Raw genomic sequence first — 18924 nt, forward strand, 5'->3', positions numbered from 1 at the left:
GATCAAGCAGGCCGGGACCCCAAAACATCAATACGAGCATAAAAATTTTGTATTAAAGTATAAGAGTATAAAAAAAGTAGGGTTCAAATTTTTGCCCACTCAGTTAAACAATACTTAGATATTTTATCACCAGTATATTTTTAGGATGAAACCAATTCGTTTTTGTAACAGAGCGTTAAGTCCCGTAAAAATTAACCAATCAGTAAGCGAGAAAGTAAATTCAACTGAAATTCTTTCGGTAAGTTCCAGTTAGATTTTTAAAAAAACATTGCTTATACTTAAATAAAAAAAATATTTTGTAGATCAAAAGCTCTCGATTTTATAGTGGATCTAAAGAAAATATACTCCCTTGTAATTTTACACTACAAGAACAACATAACAAAGATGAAGATCAGTATAAAGTTGGTAAAAAAACCGCTAATGAAATATTACCGATTAAAAATTCTAATGCATCTGACATTTCTTCCGTAAGTTTAACATTTAAGAGCATTTTATTCTCAAATATGAACGGTATGCGGCAAAATAAACAGTACTAAAATGCGTATGCCTCAGATTTGTATGTGTCATGCGCCGAAACGTATTAAGTGATTTCTGAACGACGTTATAACTTATGTGAATGCCATGATAATTTTAGGTGCTTCAGGATGGTTCTTAGTTTTGCAGAAAATTTTTTTATCGTGGAGTACTATTTTCGATCATACGGAAAAGGTCGCGAAATCGGTCCAAAAAGCTTAAAATCGACAATAGTTTTAGCAGGACGGGCAATCTGTCACACGGTCAGTGAGTCTCTTCGAATACTGTTCAGTGATTTTCCATATCCATCGCAATTATCAGGCCTAACCTAACTAACACCACATGATACGTACATATGGGGAATGCTGATGGAGGCAGACCGATACAATGTCTGACATTCCGGAATAACAAACTCCAATTAGATTTTTTTAGTGCCAGAGGGCATCTTTAACATTTATTTTATCGGAAACGTCGTCATGAATAATGTTGGTAAGGCTATATCATGTATACTAAATATATAGATATTCATATACATTTCAATATTCATTTCAGTACTGTTTATTTTACCGCCTACTGTATTTCCCTACTTCAGTCACTTTTTACTATGAAAAATAATTTTAGGAAATATCCTTAAGTTCCCCTTAATTTTATGGTTCACCTGACAGTATCTTCACACCTGAAGAAAGTGATAAAGATAACACAGATTCTCCAGACTTAGAAACTCCATCACCAGCTTCTGATGAAATGTTAGATTCCAATTATGTTCCCTTCGATGATTCTTCAGTAAGTGCAATAAAACTTTTAAAAGAATAAAATGTGTTGTGTACTCTGTAATATTGAAATGGATAACAGAAAAAATATAATATTGATTTAATTGGGTTTTTAGGAAAAGTCTTCAGGTTCTCCAGAAATAAATAATTTTTCTTCCCACTTTTGTCCAAAACAAGTTAACAAAGATGAGTTAAATATTGAGGTAAGTTTATTTCAAATAAGCAATATAATTCAAAGCACATACTTTTTAGGAACAATCTAATTCACCTTCGTCTTCTGTCAGCCTAAATATCCATCAACATGTGGAAGAAACTTGCAATATAAATACGAAGTCTTTAAAAAAATCTGTTTTTTGTTACTTTTGTGAATCAGTTGTATTAAATTTTCCTAGACATATACTACGAAATCATCAAAGCGAATTAGAAGGAAGTTCAAAAAATTTTGGTTTACCCTCCAAGAAGTAAAACGAGAAAGCAGTTGTTATTTGCTTTGAGAAAAAAGGGAAACTATTTGTTAGGTTCTGCAAATTTAAAACCAGTTAGGAAAGGATCTGCAGATACAAACTACCTACCGTGTGACCACTGCTTCGGCATGTATTCGGCAAAAAACTTATGGCGCCACAGAAAAATATGTAATCCTTATTCAATAACCAGAAATTCCCAATCACAAGCACAAAATTTCTTATTAAGGCACCTTAAATTGGACACTTATTTAAAAGAAACTGTTTTTCCTCGAATACGAGCAGACAATGTATCACTCGTGGCTAAAAAAGATCCGCTCATTTGTGCGTTTGGCTCAAGATATTTGAAGATCCATAGAGAACAACACTTTATACCAGTAGCGTCAAGAAAAATGAGGGAATTAGCTAAAATTGTTATCGAACTAAGAAGAAATAGTTCCTCAATCAAAACGCTTTTTAACTCGTTGAAACCAGAATATTACGATTCTTTAGTTTTTGCTACTAAAATAGTTTCAAAATATGATAACGAGAGCAAAACGTTTAAAGCTCCATCATTTGCTAAAAATATTGGCACTACATTAAAACAGTGTTGTGATATAGCACTTATGCTTAATGCGAAAAAGTCTGAGTTTACAGTTAGAAGTGCCAGCGCTAAAGCTGACTTAAAATCTTTAATACAAATAATAGAAGGAAATTGGAAATATGATATTTCCAGTCAAGCTGCAAATGATTTAGACATGAAAAAATGGAACAAAGTGACGTTAATACCACTAGCAAGTGACCTTATGCTATTGAAAAACTATCTCGTGCGAAGGGCAAATGAATCTTGTGATAAATTACAGAAAAATAATAATGATATTAATTCTTACGTGTTTCTGTTAGAAACTATATATTGCCGTCTTATCTTATTAAATAGAAGGCGCCCTGGTGAATTAGAAAGAATGACCATACAGAGTTACATTAGCGCTAAAGATAATCAATGTTATGAAGAATTTTCTGAAGCAATTTCAGAAACCGAAAGAATTTTAATGAAAAGTTTTAGAAGAATAGTAATAAAAGGTAAAAGGGGACGTGGTGTACCCGTCCTAGTAAGTAAGGATGTACAAGAACACTTAGAAATGATTACAAAATGTAGAGATTTACTTTTAAAAACACCAAGTATTTACCTTTTTGTTAATCCAAAATTTGATAAACCAATTCGAGGGTATGAAGTAATGTCAAAATATGCTAAATTATGCGGAGCTAAAAATCCTAGTACTCTTACATGTACAAGGCTGAGAAAACATCTAGCAACGCTAACCCAGTTGTTTACCATGTCGGAAAATGACATGGAGCAACTGGCTTCATTTATGGGTCACACATTAGGAATTCATCGATCTTCGTATAGACTCCCCGATGACATTTATCAAACTGTAAAGATCTCTAAGTTACTCCTGTTAATGGAGAAAGGTAAAGCAGGTCAATTCAAGGGAAAAAGTTTAGAAAAAATAGAGATAAATTTGGAAGAAGACATTATGGAAGATGATGATGGACATAATAACGAGGTATTTGGGGAACAAAAAAATGAAACCAATGATGTTATTGAATCAAAAGGTTCAGAAAGTTGTAATAATGAAAAAAAGGGAATATTGGATAAGAAGGCAAAAAATAAAAAAAGGGTTTTAGTTCCGTGGACAGAAAATCAGAAGAAAGTAGTCAAAATGTATTTTAAAACCCACATTAAACAAAAGAGGCCTACCAAAAAATCGGAATGTGAAGATCTGATTTTAAAAAATCCTGATATATTAAAAAATAAAAATTGGCTCAAAATAAAGGTCTTCGTTCAAAATGAATATAAAAAGTGTTAAATGTCAAGTTTTTTTCGAAATTCAGTTTTTGCAATATATTCTGAGTTTTCGTTAAGTATTTTTATTTGTGTTTATATATTCAGTTTTGTTCATATTTTTATTATTTGTTTTTAAATATAAATAATGATTAAAATTAAATATTTATAACGAACATATATACATGTTTTTTTTTTCGTTAGCCCTTGTTAAAAATTTACAAATGATTATCAATAATATATATAGCCCTTAAATAATCAGATTCGTTTACAATATAACAAATACATTACATTTGAATTCATTTTTCGTTTTCACCATCACTTTTATTGTAAACAAAAAACTGTCTACTTTGATTCAGATTTTTTGTTAAAATATATATATTATATTACTTTAGATATTAAAGAAAGATTGGAAGACTATTAAGTAGTTTTCGAATCATTATTCCAGAGGAGGACTAAACCACCGTAATATAAAAATAGGAAGAACTAAGGTCGGTAAACTATAATTTGAATATACGTAACGAAATATACGCCGACGCTGGCGACACAACAAGTAATGTGGCGATCATATTGAACTAAAGTATTCAAACGTACAAAAACATGCAATAACTCATCCATCTGAAATTTTGCTCAATGGTTTAGAATGACGTTTAGACTTCTTTTATAATGATTGCGATAAGTCCTCCGTATACGGAGGACCTACCACAGTGGAGGACCTATTATATGTAAATTTCCTATATAAGGAGGAGCTATCCACTGGTGCGTATATATATATATATATATATATATATATATATATATATATATATATATATATATATATATATATATATATATATAGATATATATATATATAGATATATATATATATATATATATATAGATATATATATATATATATATATATATATATATATATATATATAATATTTTAATGAGAATTTTATTGTAAATTGAATTGCTGTCAAATATTTTCGTAAACCTGTACTTAGTTTGATTCAAAATCCTATTTCAAAATAAAAACAATAGGAATAAAAACAAAATAGGATTTAGGAATAAAAACAAAATAGGATTTTGAATCAAACTAAGTACAGGTTTACGAAAATATTTGACAGCAATTCAATTTACAATAAAATTCTCATTAAAATATTATATATATATATATATATATATATATATATATATATATATAATATTTTAATGAGAATTTTATTGTAAATTGAATTGCTGTCAAATATTTTCGTAAACCTGTACTTAGTTTGATTCAAAATCCTATTTTGTTTTTATTCCTAAATCCTATTTTGTTTTTATTCCTAAATCCTATTTTGTTTTTATTCCTATTGTTTTTATTCCTAAATAAATATACTGTGTTATTTAACGCATTTTCTAAATGGTAAGATCTAGGCCAGAGTATTAACAACTATGACACCAATATATACTTACTTTTTAATTAAAGAATTTTCAATTAGCGAAACTTTTCCAGCTTTTAGAAAAGTATAATCATATTATTAAAATACCACTTTTGTGTACTATATAATGCATACGTTCCTCTAAATATATATATTTTGCTTTAGCCTCAAGTTTGTGAACATTCTTAATAGAAATTTTGTGTGCTAGCATCAATACCTTCGCTTCCTAGGAATCCTTTTTCACGTAGAAATTGGCTTTTGGAAAATGCGCACTCAGAATTTTCCTCTTCCCTGCATCTATTTAAACTGATTCCAACGTGTATGGCATCGAATGTATAATATGAATGTTATGTAGGTTAGGTATGTATGGCTGGGTTATTCAGGATCAATACTTAATCTTTTTTTTGAAAATAAATTCAAATATTTATGTAGGTTAAAGAGGATTAATGGCACTGGGTACAAGACGATTTTGCTGTTACGTGAATTTTAGATTACCTAAACTACCAAACTACTATTCTGGTAAAAACAATGAGATAATACGATATTGGGAGATATGATATAAAAGGTGGTACACTAGGCGGTACTGTAGACCAGCGCAGAGGTTCGTACTATGCTTTCTGTATTTTCAAAATTTAAACAATATAATTTAAAATTAAATAAAGTAATTTTATTATTTATTTATTTTTTATCTGGTAAACAAATTATAATATATGAAAATAATTCAATAAATTGTTATGTTTGCTCTTAACAGCACCTACTAACGTATAAACAAAGCATACGTTATTTACTTCTGACAAATATGTCACAGTAAGACTTAATGTTAAATTAATAGTAAAATGTAAATATATATCATATGATAGTAAATTTAAGTAATATCTGAACTTATTAAGGTGTTTAAAAATAAAATTTGAGTATAGTTTAAAAGAAATTTGTTAAGTAAAAACCAGTAAAACCTTTTAATATCAAAAATAACAAATTATGGTCAGTTTCAACAATTTGTATAACGAACGCTCCCTTCTTACATAAATCGACTCTTCTAGTTGCCTGCTATGGCAAATATAAAAATTTAACCTTAGTAGTATGTTTTACTAATAACTATTTTTGTTGCTCATTAATAAAATAGTCGAACTGATAGTTATAAAATCCGATATTGTATTTATATGAAATTATTTTAAAACGAGAAGGAAAAATTTAAACAGATGATTCAATATTGTTATTAATTGGATAGCATTTATGACTCTTAAATTTTGACCGTTCGACAATCGTTACCGACCGAATTCTAGTTTTTTTATTGACAGGTATCACTTGTTCTTTCCGTATATCTATTGCAAGATTAACATTGTGTTTATAAAGGGTGTTTTTTTAGAGGTACAGCGGTCACCATTGATTGTAACGTTCTGGCTAGCATCGGTTTTGAAGAAGAACGGTCCAATGATTCCCCCAGACAATAAACCACACCAAACAGTCAGTTTTATGAATGTAATAGTTTCCCAACATACATTTGAGGATTATTCTAACACTAAATAGGGCAGTTTTGTTTGTTGACGTAGCCATTAAACCAAAAGTGAGTTTCATCCCTAAACAAAATTCGCTTATGAAAATCGGAATTGTTGCGTTCTGCACATACGATGACCTCAATATAACAATTGGGGTCATCCTGAAGGGGGAGGAAATGATATTCTGTTCAATCTAGAACTCGCTGGTTTCCCCCTTTCGGATTGGGTATGTATATTCAAATAAAGAAAAGAAATGAAAGCCAGTGGACTGTATAAAACTCTATTTTGAAAAGAGGTTAAATTAAACATAAATATACATAACCCAATATACAATTATAACTAAAGAAGGATATAAACTTAAATATTAGTTAATATGAAACAACATCAAAAAGATAACCATTTACAAACCAAAACAAAGATGTTGATGAATAGGTTTTAAGAACACATTAACAACAAAGAAATATAAGATTTCGATTGCTATGGTTGAGTATGATAAGAAGTAAAGCATAAATTGATATTAAACGTTAACGAGTGAAAAATATGCGCACATATATTAATATACTTAATCTGTGATAAAATGAACAAACCTTATTAATAAAGTTACACAAAATGCAATCAAACATAACATATATGAATTATATTAAACTCAATTCAAATTATATATTCAAATACAAATACAAATATTAATAAACTCAATTCAAAATATAATCGGTAATGACAAAGTACAAAAAAATAAGAATACAGTAAATATTACATAAAACAAAACAAATGCAAAATGTCCAATTGACAACGTTCTTTGCAACGCAACTTTTCTGCATAAAACGACTTTCTCGGTCAAAGGACCGATGCCAAGTGTCTCAGGTACCTTTAACCCAAACGCCCATACACATGTGTGTGGTTTGAGAGATAAAACTCGACTATGATTGTGTATGAATGAAATACATCCCCTATGGTGATATTTCGCAGATGGCTGGTTTTGCAAATTAGTAGTTTTTAACACAGATGCACCCTTGTACATTATATCTTGATATACGGGGAGAATCAAAACTACCACAAAAAGTCTTAATATTTAATAAATGTTTATAAACAGTTGCGAAACTGCAACGGGAATCATCAATCGTAATGTCGTTTTGGACCCACTCACCGAATCTACGAATCTACGACTTGCTAGATAATGATGTACCTTTAATTCTGGCATGAGTTGGATTTTCTAAGCACGCAAAGCAAGATCTTTTCGCAAAATCTTCCATAAAGACGATGGATACGTATCAAACCGCTATGCACGATGGCACATACCATGGCAGATACCAAATGCAGGAAAAATATTTTATGTTGCAGAAGATGCGAAGCCTTTGCACAGGTGATCGTTAACGTCGGAGATAGGGTTACAGACTAAAAACCATTTAATGTAAAAATAGGATCATATACAGAATATGGAGTACTTAAAAAAATATAAACTGTGCCCTTAACAGTGTACCCTCAATGGCTGATTGCTCGCATAGTCAAAGATAGGATACATAGCCTCCTAGCTTCCTCGAGAATTTCTCTCCAGTCGTCCCTATCCAACGCCTTTCTCCGCCAAGCACGTATTCCCATATTTCTCATGTCTTCATCGATGTTATCAAGGAACCTTGTTCTGGGTCTTCCATTTCTTTTCTGACCAATAGGTCTATCAAGAAGCATTTTTCTAGCTGGTTCATTTTGTTCCATCCGCATTACATGCCCTATCCACCTCAGACGTCCTATCTTAATATGTTTTACGATATCAGGTTCCTGATATATTCTATAAAGTTCGAAGTTGTATCGTCTTCTCCACACTCCATTGTCATTCAATGCTTCACATATTCACAGATAAATAAACATTGTCGTCTTTATTGTATAACAAATATTCTTATTAACAAATGTATATTATTATTGTGATTTCATCGACTAGCAGAGGTAACGTTATCGATCAAAGTAGTCAGTACGAATGTTACCTTAAAAAAACTCCTACTTTCAAAATATATAGACAAAATCAGGAATATATGAAAAGGTAGTTTTTTGGAAATATAATTTATAAGAATTCTGAGGAATCAGGAAAAGGAACGTAGGTATTTAAATTACAAGATATAAAAATTACATGAAAAGAAACCGACATTTTTAAAACATTCGAAACATTTAAAACTATTAAACAAATCGATGTTTTACGTATAAAAGAGTTACGAAAACACTTTTTCTTTCCAATATGCTAATTACGAGATGAACACTAAGCCGAAATGACTAAACGAGAATTTCAAACTGAAAAAGAGCTTCTATGCGAATTCATTTAAATAGTTGGTGGATATCCTCGGTTTCAAATTGAATTTCCTTGTTGTTTCGTACTTTCAAAGAGCGACAATTGCTTTTATGTAGCCGCAGCCTTGTTATGTACTACGAATACGGTTGTGCAACGCCCATAGCCATGTTAAGGCCTGTAGACTTCGTTAGATCTGTCAATGTGCTCCGGAGACTAGCAAAACGTGACGAAACAGTCTAGCGAAAAATAGTATTATATTTACCCAAGATATTGTGTACGGCTTCATTTAGAATTATGCAAATAGTATTTCAAATCGAAATGAGAATATTTTATTTAATAATTAAGTCATATTATAAAACTAAATATAATGAAAAACTGAAAGGGACGGAAAAATGAAAAAACTATTTTAGATGATTTATAAACTGGTATTGTTCTGAAGCTATTTTCTTGTGGCATTTTAAATTAATTACTATTTAAATGGGAATAAGCCACAATTAAAGGTTAAAATACGTTTATTGACGTTTCAATTTCCACTTCGGAAATTGAAATTGTATTTTTAGAACGATTTCCGAAGTGGAAATTGAAACGTCAATAAACGTATTTTAACCTTTAATTGTGGCTTATTCCCATTTAAATAGTAATTAATATTCTGGTAATTACCCTAATATTAAATAAAAGTTAAGTGCATACAGGTGATAGTAGTTAATAAAGAAAATACCATCGGATAATTAAGATAGAACTATTTTAATAATTTTAATAAGTTTTGAGTAAATAAATAATTGTGTGAAAGATTAAAAAACTGGTTTTGGCGAATGCTTTAAGTCCGAGGGATCGACCCGCTTAGGCATTCCTATGCGTTTTTTGGTTTTTTGGCAGATAAGAAAGTAATTAGGGCCGACAAGAAATTAAATATCAAAATAGAAGCCACATAATTAAATTGCCAAAATCCAGATCCGACCTTAAAATAAATTAGATTAAAGTGAATATTACAGCGGCAAATTACCAGGCAACGGGTTAGAATCGATATTTATAACTATTCCCAAGGAAAAGAATGCCAGACAGTGTAGCGACTATCGACTTATCAGTTTAATGAGATACGCTCAAAATTTTTATAAAAATATTGCATTGTCGCATATAAAAACTTTGTGAGAGGATAACTGGTGATGAGCAGTTTGGTTTCCGAAACGGTATGGGTACTCGAGAAGCTTTTATTTGCATGCGAATACTCTTACATTATTATTTCAATGCTTAGACTCAGTTGGTCCGGACACGTATGACATTAGATTGCTTAAAAATCTTTACTACAATCAGACCCCTTGTGTTAATGTGGACCAAGAGGTTTCAGCTAAAGTTTCTATTAAGCGTGGTGTCAGACAGGGATGTGTTATGTCACCGATGTTGTTTAATGCCTACACTGAACCAGTTTTTGAAATAGCGTTAAATAATCGCCGCGAAGGTGTTAAGATCGGTGGTGAAATTATTAACAACATAAGATACGCCGATGAGACCGCAATAATGGCAGAGAGTCTAGAAGATCTTCAAATCCTGTTGAATGCTGTAAACAACGAATGCACTGAAAAGGGCTTAACAATCAACGCAAAAAAAAAACAAAATGGATGGTGGTCGGAAAAATTAATATCGAAGACTCAGTACTAAGATTAGATAACAAAATCCTGGAAAGGGTGGAACACTTTAGATATCTGGGTAGCTGGATTGACTGCAGGGTTGAAAGTGGCCAAGTGAGAAAATTTCGACCAGAATAGAACTCGCACGGAAAAACTTTATTAACTGGCGTTCTGTATTATGTAAAAGAAGTCTGTCGTTGACCACTCTAAGAGTATTGAAGTGCTACTCTGGTCCACTTTGTTCTATGGATGTGAAACATGGACAACAAAAATAAAAAATCTTAACAAATTAGAAGCGTTTGAGTTATGGTGTTACCGTCGCATGCTCAGAATTCCGTGGACAGTACACACATCTAACGAACGCGTGCTAGAGACCGTGCACCAAGAGCGAGCATTGATCAACATCATAAAAATGAGAAAGGTCCAATACTTCGGTCATATAATGAGAGGACGTAAATATCGCTTACTCCGGTTAATCATTCAGGGCAAAATCGAAGGAAAACGTTGGGTCGGAAGAAAACAACTGTCCTGGCTGCGTAACATTAGACAATGGACAGGTCGAACGGTCGAGGAACTGTTTCATCTAGCTGCCGACCGAGAATCATTTCATCAGCTTGTCAATATGACGATAGCCAACGCTTGAATACAAGCACGGCACACAAAGAAGAAAAAAGTGAATATTAGAAATAAATTAAATTAAAATAATAAATAATAATTGTTATTATAATAAAAAAGTTTAATTAATATAGCAAAATAAATAAAAGTGACAAGTGACAAAGGAACAGGAAGCGGAATAGATACAGATGAAGAAACGTAAAGCAGCAGAAGAGACCAGGATGAATATTTTAGAAGAAGTAAAATGACAAAGCGTACACCTTCTAAAAGTGACAGGAGAGAAAGGAAGAGAAAGAGGATGTCACGATTAAAATGATGCAACAACTAATGGAAAAAAATTAAGAAATGATGAATGAATTAAAGCAAATAAGAAAAGAACAAAAGGAAAATAATAAACAACTACAAGAGATAAAGGAGGAAAACAGAAAATTAAAAAATGGCGTGAAACTGTTACAAGACAGAATGGAACATTTAGAAAAAACAAGTAAAAAGAAAAGTTTGATTATATCGGGTTTAAAAATAGATACAAATTGAGGAACGCAACAAAAATAGGAGAAACAGTCTATTCCTTAGAAACAGAAACTTTCACCGATCAAATTGAGATACTAAATAAGAAATGTAAGTTAAAGTATCATAAAGATCACATCTATATAAATAATGATCTGACAGCAAAAGAAAAAGAAATACAGAAAGAAATAGTTAAAATAGCAAAGGACAAAAAAGTAAAGAAAAACAGACAAAAATAGGCTATAAGAAGTTGTTCGTGAATGGGAAACAATGGATATGGGATAACGAAAAACAACAACTAAAAGCAAATACCAAAGAAAAATTGCCAAAAAACTAGTAGAAGAAAAACAACCGGAGAGATATAATACCGAAATGGCAAGGCAAAGGTAGACGACCATGGAAAACGGAAAAATAAACACAAAAGAAAGGCAACAGTCCAAGGATATAATAAAAATTAAGACTTGGAATGTGAGAGGTACTTATAAGCAGGGAGCTTTAAGAAACTTAGACCAAATTATGGAAAAATATACAATTGATATATCCTTGTCCTGCAAGAAACAAAACAACTGGGAAATAAAATAATAAAAATGGGAGAACAGCTAGAAAAGCAATTAAAAAACATAGAAGAAGCCTACATAAACAAAGAGGTAAAGAATTTCTACCAAGAAGTTGATAAATCCAGAGAAACTACAAAGAATAATACACAGTATTGCAGAATCAAAGAATGTTTACTTCTAGGTGAAACAACAGAAAAATTAAACAGACGGGCGGAATATTTCGAAGATCTATTAAATACAGACCAGCAAGAAGAACTTGAGGAAAATCAGAATTGGCAAGAAGATGAAGAAGGGACGTGCAAGGAACCAACTCTAAATGAAGTCAAAGAAATAAAAAGAGACCTAAAAAATAACAAAAGTGCAGGAGAAAGTGGTATCCCAGCTGATATTATTAAGGAAGGTGGCGAAAGATTGAAGGAAAGTATATTTCACTTGACACTAATAATTTGGCAAAAGGAAGAAATGCCGAAACAATGGAATAGTGCTCTTATTTGTCCTATCTATGAAACAGGAGACAAACCGGAGTGCGAAAACTATAGAGGTATAGCACTATTAAAATACAAGCACAAGTAAAAATACTTGCAAAAATTATTAGGAAAAGATAAATAAAATATGGCAACAAAGTGATTGGAGAATACCAGGGAGGATTTAGATCAGGAAGAACAACTACTGATCAAATAAGTATGTTAAAACAATTACAAAATAACAGATAATAATAAAACTTAGGATTACATATGCTATTTATCGATTTTAAACAAGCATATGACTCCCTAAATCGAACGATGCTATATGAGGCCATGAGAACATTGGAAATAACAGAATAGCTTATAAGGCTAGTGAGAATGACTGTTAGAAACACGTTGAATAGGGTACGTATTTCTGACTATTGGCCGTCTTCAGTACGGTGCAGCCAGTATCCGCGGTTAGTACAATTAAACCTAAATATAGAGCTAAGATTAATACTATTACAGGAATTAATATTAAACTCAACAGTCTTCCGGGTTGAACCGTGTCGATTATCATTGCGCTGAGCTCTCAAAATCCTGTTCGATGTCCTTTCGCTTCTTCTGAGGTCTCAGTCTCCCGAGTCCCCAGACACTACTACACTGATTACTAATCAAGTACCGGTAATGCATTGATTATTGAATTATTGCATAAATTTGAAGTCTAAATTTGGTGATTTTCTTGATAACTGCCACATGGATTTGAGTTTCTTTTCTATAATAAATCTGACGATGTCTTCTGCTTTCAAAAGGGGTCTTATTTTGTAGTTCATCAGTTTACTAAATTCATTATTACCTTAGTTTGGTAAGACTGCTATACTCCGAATGATGTTTCTATCAAGGATTCTCAATCTTGCTTTACTTTGTTATGGCAGGCACATTATTTGATATACATTGCTTCTTTTACATCTTGTTACATAAGTTTTGTGTCATAAACGGTGCTTTTTTGGTCTTTTGTAGTCGGTTATTTTGTAATGTCTCTTCTTTCCCTGTATATGTGGGTGGCAGTTCATCTCCGGACTGTCGGTTGGGAGAGTTCTGCTATACATTTTACTTTAGATTTTGTATGTATTAGTGTTTGCTCTATGAGTCTTTTATTTTGTGATCCAGACAGTTCGTCTAGTAAATACAGGAGTGATTGTTGGTATCTCAAATCATAACCCTTCTTAAAATCGACAAGTGTGCGTATTCTAGGTTTGTCTCTTAATGCTATTATTTTAATTATTGGTTTTAACTTGAAAATTTGTTTTGTGACCGATTTTTTCGGTCAAAATCCGTCTTGCTATTCGGCAAATTTCGGTTCTATTGGTTCTTGTGTTGTTTTTCGGAGGCAAGGAAAGAGAATTTTGTATATGACTACTTAACAGAAATTTCTCTGTAGTTATTGACATTTGTTTTGTTATCATTTTTAAACAATGGGTGGATCAGCAGTTTACTAGCCATCTCGGATTTTTTTCTGTTCCCAATATTTCTTGTATTATTTTTGTCACTTTTTCTAGTGTAGAAAACAGTTGTCTAGTAGACAACAAATGCATGTATTCTGTAATAAGAAAATTACCTAATTAGATAAAAATACATTTTTACAAAAACTAAGACAGAAATTTATAAAACTAATATTATTCTACGGATGCGAAACTAGGACGCCAATAAAAACCACAGCTGAAAAAAAAATTACGGTGCTCCGGACGGAAGGTGCTAAGAAAAATATACGGCTCAAATATGTAACCCAAAAAGGAATGAATGCATACAAAGACACCGGATAAAAGCAAATATACGACTTAAGAATCTCCATAAGAATTAATTAGAGGCTAAGACGTTAAGATGAACAAGTGACGTCCAATACAAACCAGATGAGCGATGGTTGAAACTAGCACAGCAGTTTAACCTGAAGGAAGAAGACTACCAGAAGGAATATGCACTTAGAGACAAACTTAGAGACAGAAAAAGACCTTCTGATGGACAAAAAAAAATTAGGGCAGTACACTTGATGATATATATGATGAAATGATAGTACATTCAGCCAAGATCCACAATAAGCTTTATAGCTATAGAGTAAATAAGTATTTAAGAGTTGCGAGATAACAAACTAAGACTTAAGGATACAAGGGAAATATATGCAAAAATGTTTAGGTGTTCAGTTTGTAAAAAAATAATTTAGTATTGTTGCAAAAGTGTACCTTTTAAGACTTTCGAGTGTGTATAATTGCCAAAATTCTTTAAGCCTTTATTTTCTACTGGCTACCTAAAGTTGGTCAATCTCTTTATTATTTCCACCTTATCAGGTACACATAAATTCTACATAAGTCAGTTACTATAATTATGAATGAACTCCACTATAATTTTATTTAATATACTTTTCATAACGTAAGGGGTACAACACTATCAAGAAATAATGTTTATTAACTTTTAATTTTAAATTAATTTTGACATTTAATGTAAATTTAAATTTCATAACAAGAATTTTACTTAACATTTTGTAAATTACCATTTTATAGGTTAGCAATACAAACGACAAACTAGGCCTACTTTGTGAACTCTGCTATCTAACAACACGGCAACGTTCTAAACTTTTTCATTTTGTATTTCCTTTAGTCTGTAGAGGAACGAATCCTTATGGGAGACATAAAGCAGTAGTGCACGACAAAATACTTTACTGAAATTTATTTTCAGAAAAATGTGTGCTGGGCAATAATTCAGAATAAATTGTTATTTCTCCTGGCGACGTAATGTATTTGGAACATAAACTTCTTGTTGAGTCATATTTGGGGAGAGATAAAAAATCTTATCGTTGGGAATACTATTCTTTCTGGGGAATTTTGAATTTCGCTCGTCTTGAACTCAAAAGGATATTTGAAAATTCTCTTTACGGTCTGTCATGCTTCTGAAGCTATAGGTAAATAAAGTGATTGCGACATTAGAAAAGTGGCGGCATGAAAAAGTCAAATGCGCGTTTGAATCGATTTAAGCCAGAACCAAATAAAAGAACATTTTACTTTCATTTAATTAATTTTTTGAAATATAGTTTTATAACAACTTATCCTTTGTAGGCCAGAGTCGATAATTTTTAAGACTAAAAAATATTAACAGGATGAAACTCATTGCAAAAAAAATATAACAGAAAATAAACGAAAAATAATTTACAGGCGATCTGAGGTGGGCAAATATCTGTTTTTTTTATAAAAGTCGGTGCACTGTTTTGCGTTGTAATTTCTAGTTTCTGATTGTGTAAGAAATAATATACAGTACTATGGCAACATTTCTTAGACAATGACCAAAAAAAAACTTTTACCACGACTAACTCAGGCACATTTCTCAAACGAGTTAAAATGTTTTCATCAAACTTATTTAATATTTTTTTTTATTGATTAGGGTAAAGGGAGGAGAGATGAACCTGGAGGATAGTCGGTCCGCTAGGTATACCTGACCAAGCTTGGCAACAGGATAATTCTATTCAACTCTGTTGTATCGTTTAACGTTAGTTAGTTGCTTAGGACAGTATTAAATATCTCATCATTTTCTTCACAAAGTGTACGAAATATTCGATCATTCTTTGGTTTTGCTTTAATTTTATTTACTGCATCTATGACAAGTCGAAGAGAATCGTGCAACCTCCCACTCAAATTCTTGGCAGCCAAATGCTCTCTGTGAATGACGCAGTGAACACACAAAATTCCAGGTACTGCTTGTTTCAGATGTGCAATAAATCCCATATGGCGTCCTGTCATTGTTGCTGCACCGTTAGTAGCACAGGCGATCATATTTAATAAGGGAATCTCTTAATGACTTCAAATATGGAAGATCCTTTTGTATCAGTAATCAGACTTCTAACAAACAGCATTTCCTCGGCCATTTCTCCATTGTCGTCTCCAATGAATCGAACATATGACAGCATCAAAGCTGTACTGTCACTCAGGGTACTCTCGTCAAGTTGCACAGTAAATTCTCTGCTTTTCAATTTGTTGCAGAAAACATCTTCGACATTCGCTTTTATTTCATCAGTCCTTCTGGAGACAGTATTATTGCTAAGAGGAACTGCATCTGTTAATTGGCTGGCCTGACTGGGTCCCAACATAGTATCAACTATCTCTTTGACAGCTTGGAGGATGAGTTCTTCTCCAATTGTGTGCGGCTTGACACTTTTTTCTATTAAGAATGATACCTTGTAGGAAGCAAGTAAACCCTTGTCTTTTTTCTTGGTAGCTTTTGCAATCAATGACCCAACAGTAACTCGCCTTTCATACTTTGCCTTGAGCTCCTGTAAACGAAAGAAATACGCATTCACTTTAATTATTATAAGTAATGGTAATAAAGTTTAAAAAAGGTTTTCTTTCAGTCTGACTTTTGGTAATAGAAAGTAAAAATAATTATAATATGTTGATACCTAGGTACAGTTACGATCACTAAATAGTTTACACTTTAATTTTTACATTGTAATACTGTTGACGTAAAAGGTGCGTTTAAACGGGGTAAAAATTTAAAAAATAGGCTCCTAGATACGTAAGTCTGTAAACTATTCAATGATTGTAACTGTACATGGAAAAATTACATTCTACAAACAAAAGACTTTTACTCACCGCAACATATTGGACGGGTCTGTCTGACTTCTCTGCATGAATCCTCTTCAAGTGATCCATAAGACGAGGCGGCTGCATGGATTCTTTTGACAAAGATTTTGCACTAATGAGACACAATGGTAGATTCTTATTTCCTGGCAATTCAATGAATCCATATTTCAAATACTCCGTTGAGTACTGCCGGCACTTTTTTTTAGGTGCTGACATTTTGAGAGCAAAACAAAAGAGTAATTAATTACAACTTATTGAGAAGGCAAAGAATAAAAACACTATCTCGCAATTGTCAATAAATAATTATATTGCCACGCGTCGACGTCTCTGTCCGAATTCTAACATTGTGACAAGATCTGTGACTAGACGAGATGTTTGTGTTATTATTACCTGCATTGGTATACATATATTTACTTTTTATTATCCTATGGATATCCGATCGAAAGTATTGTATTTTTTTTTCTCTTTTCTTATTTTTCTTAATTACCCATTTCTCGTTTTCCGGATGCTAAACGCCCCCCCTTATCGCCCCCTTTTCTCTGTCGCCCCCCATAACGCCCCCTTCGCTCTATCGCCCCCTTGAATATCTCAAATCGCCCCCGGGGGGCGATCGCCCCCAGGTTGGGAATTACTGGCTTAGGAGACACCAGTTGTAATTTGAATTTGAATTGAAACTGCCACGTGTGATAATTTTATTTAAGTTTTTTAAATTTCATTTTTTATAAAAACAGGTGAGTTTGACCGATTATTTGTTAGTTTATTATTGAACTATATTTAAAATATGTATTATAGAGTAAAAACTACTGCTATAGTCTGCTGATTTTAAACAATACGGGCTGGTCCACTTACGAGGAGGAGAGTTGGACCAGTATGTTTTGTTTTAGGATTATGCCCAATAAATATATTCGCAAACAAAATACACCTAAGAGAGGTAACTGGACCTCTAGGGAGCTAAATGATGCCGTAGATGCTGTAAAAAATGGTAATATGGGTATTAATGAAGCCGCCAAAGCATTTGGAATGCCCAAAACGACTTTTAAACGTCATATAAAAACAAACAATATAGATAAGATGAACCAATTGCGTCCAGATTATTCTTTAGGAACTGCTTTTGAAGCTAAAATCGTTAGCCATATAAAATTACCACAAAAAGCAGGCGTTGCACTAACCAGAACTGAAGTAAGAATCATGACCTTTAATTTAGCTCAGCGATTAGAAATCCCAAATAAATTTAATGTAGAAGAAAGTAAATTTTTAAATTCATAAATCTGATACAAGAGTTACTTATTGTCTAGTTTTAGGTAAAGCTGGTAAAAAAATGGTTAGAAATCTTTTTGAAACGAAGACCTGAAATTTCAATTAGAAAAGCTGAGAATACCTCAATTGCACGAGCTTTAGGAATGTCCAAAGAAACATTCGATAACTATTTGGGTAGAAATGAACTTAGTAGAGTGGAAGTAGTTACTATGATAAGACAGGGAGAGGCTGAGTTAGCAGGTTATTGTAGGGAGGCATGGCCGTATAGGTATGAGTTAGTGGGTCTATTTAATTACTAAATCTATTAGCATGGTGTTTTTATCTGAATTATCTATCTTAAGTATCTTGTGATTATTGTTGTTATTATTATTATTACATAAACAGCTTTCACTCCCTCTAAGTGACAAATTCAATCATTTCAAATGCAAGCTATACCTTACTATTATACATTGTTATTATTGTTTAGTCTAGTGCAAAGTGTTACTTATTCGGATATACACATTGAGGTATTACTATAAAATTTATATGAGTATTTATTTAATTTATTTT

At 32.1% G+C, this 18924-nt stretch overlaps 1 protein-coding gene across 1 annotated transcript; it reads left to right on the forward strand.

The window, feature by feature from the left end:
* The first annotated feature begins 1159 nt into the window (after positions 1-1159).
* On the forward strand, positions 1160-1748 carry LOC140443102 (uncharacterized). The gene is made up of 3 exons (XM_072534174.1): positions 1160-1296; positions 1400-1486; positions 1536-1748. Exons 1-3 carry the CDS (start codon positions 1258-1260, stop codon positions 1746-1748), a joined length of 339 nt encoding a protein of 112 aa, XP_072390275.1. The 5' UTR covers positions 1160-1257.
* The last annotated feature ends 17176 nt before the right edge of the window (positions 1749-18924 follow it).

Source organism: Diabrotica undecimpunctata, chromosome 6, assembly GCF_040954645.1.
Source record: "Diabrotica undecimpunctata isolate CICGRU chromosome 6, icDiaUnde3, whole genome shotgun sequence".
Taxonomy (NCBI): Eukaryota; Metazoa; Arthropoda; class Insecta; order Coleoptera; family Chrysomelidae; genus Diabrotica; species Diabrotica undecimpunctata.

What these genes read in the sequence shown, in the direction of transcription:
- LOC140443102 (XM_072534174.1), top strand. Translation starts at nt 1,258, where the DNA reads ATGTTAGATTCCAATTATGTTCCCTTCGATGATTCTTCA. An exon ending in TTCCCTTCGATGATTCTTCA is followed by an intron (nt 1,297 to 1,399) that starts GTAAGTGCAATA and finishes TTGGGTTTTTAG; the next exon opens with GAAAAGTCTTCAGGTTCTCC. An exon ending in AAGATGAGTTAAATATTGAG is followed by an intron (nt 1,487 to 1,535) that starts GTAAGTTTATTT and finishes CATACTTTTTAG; the next exon opens with GAACAATCTAATTCACCTTC.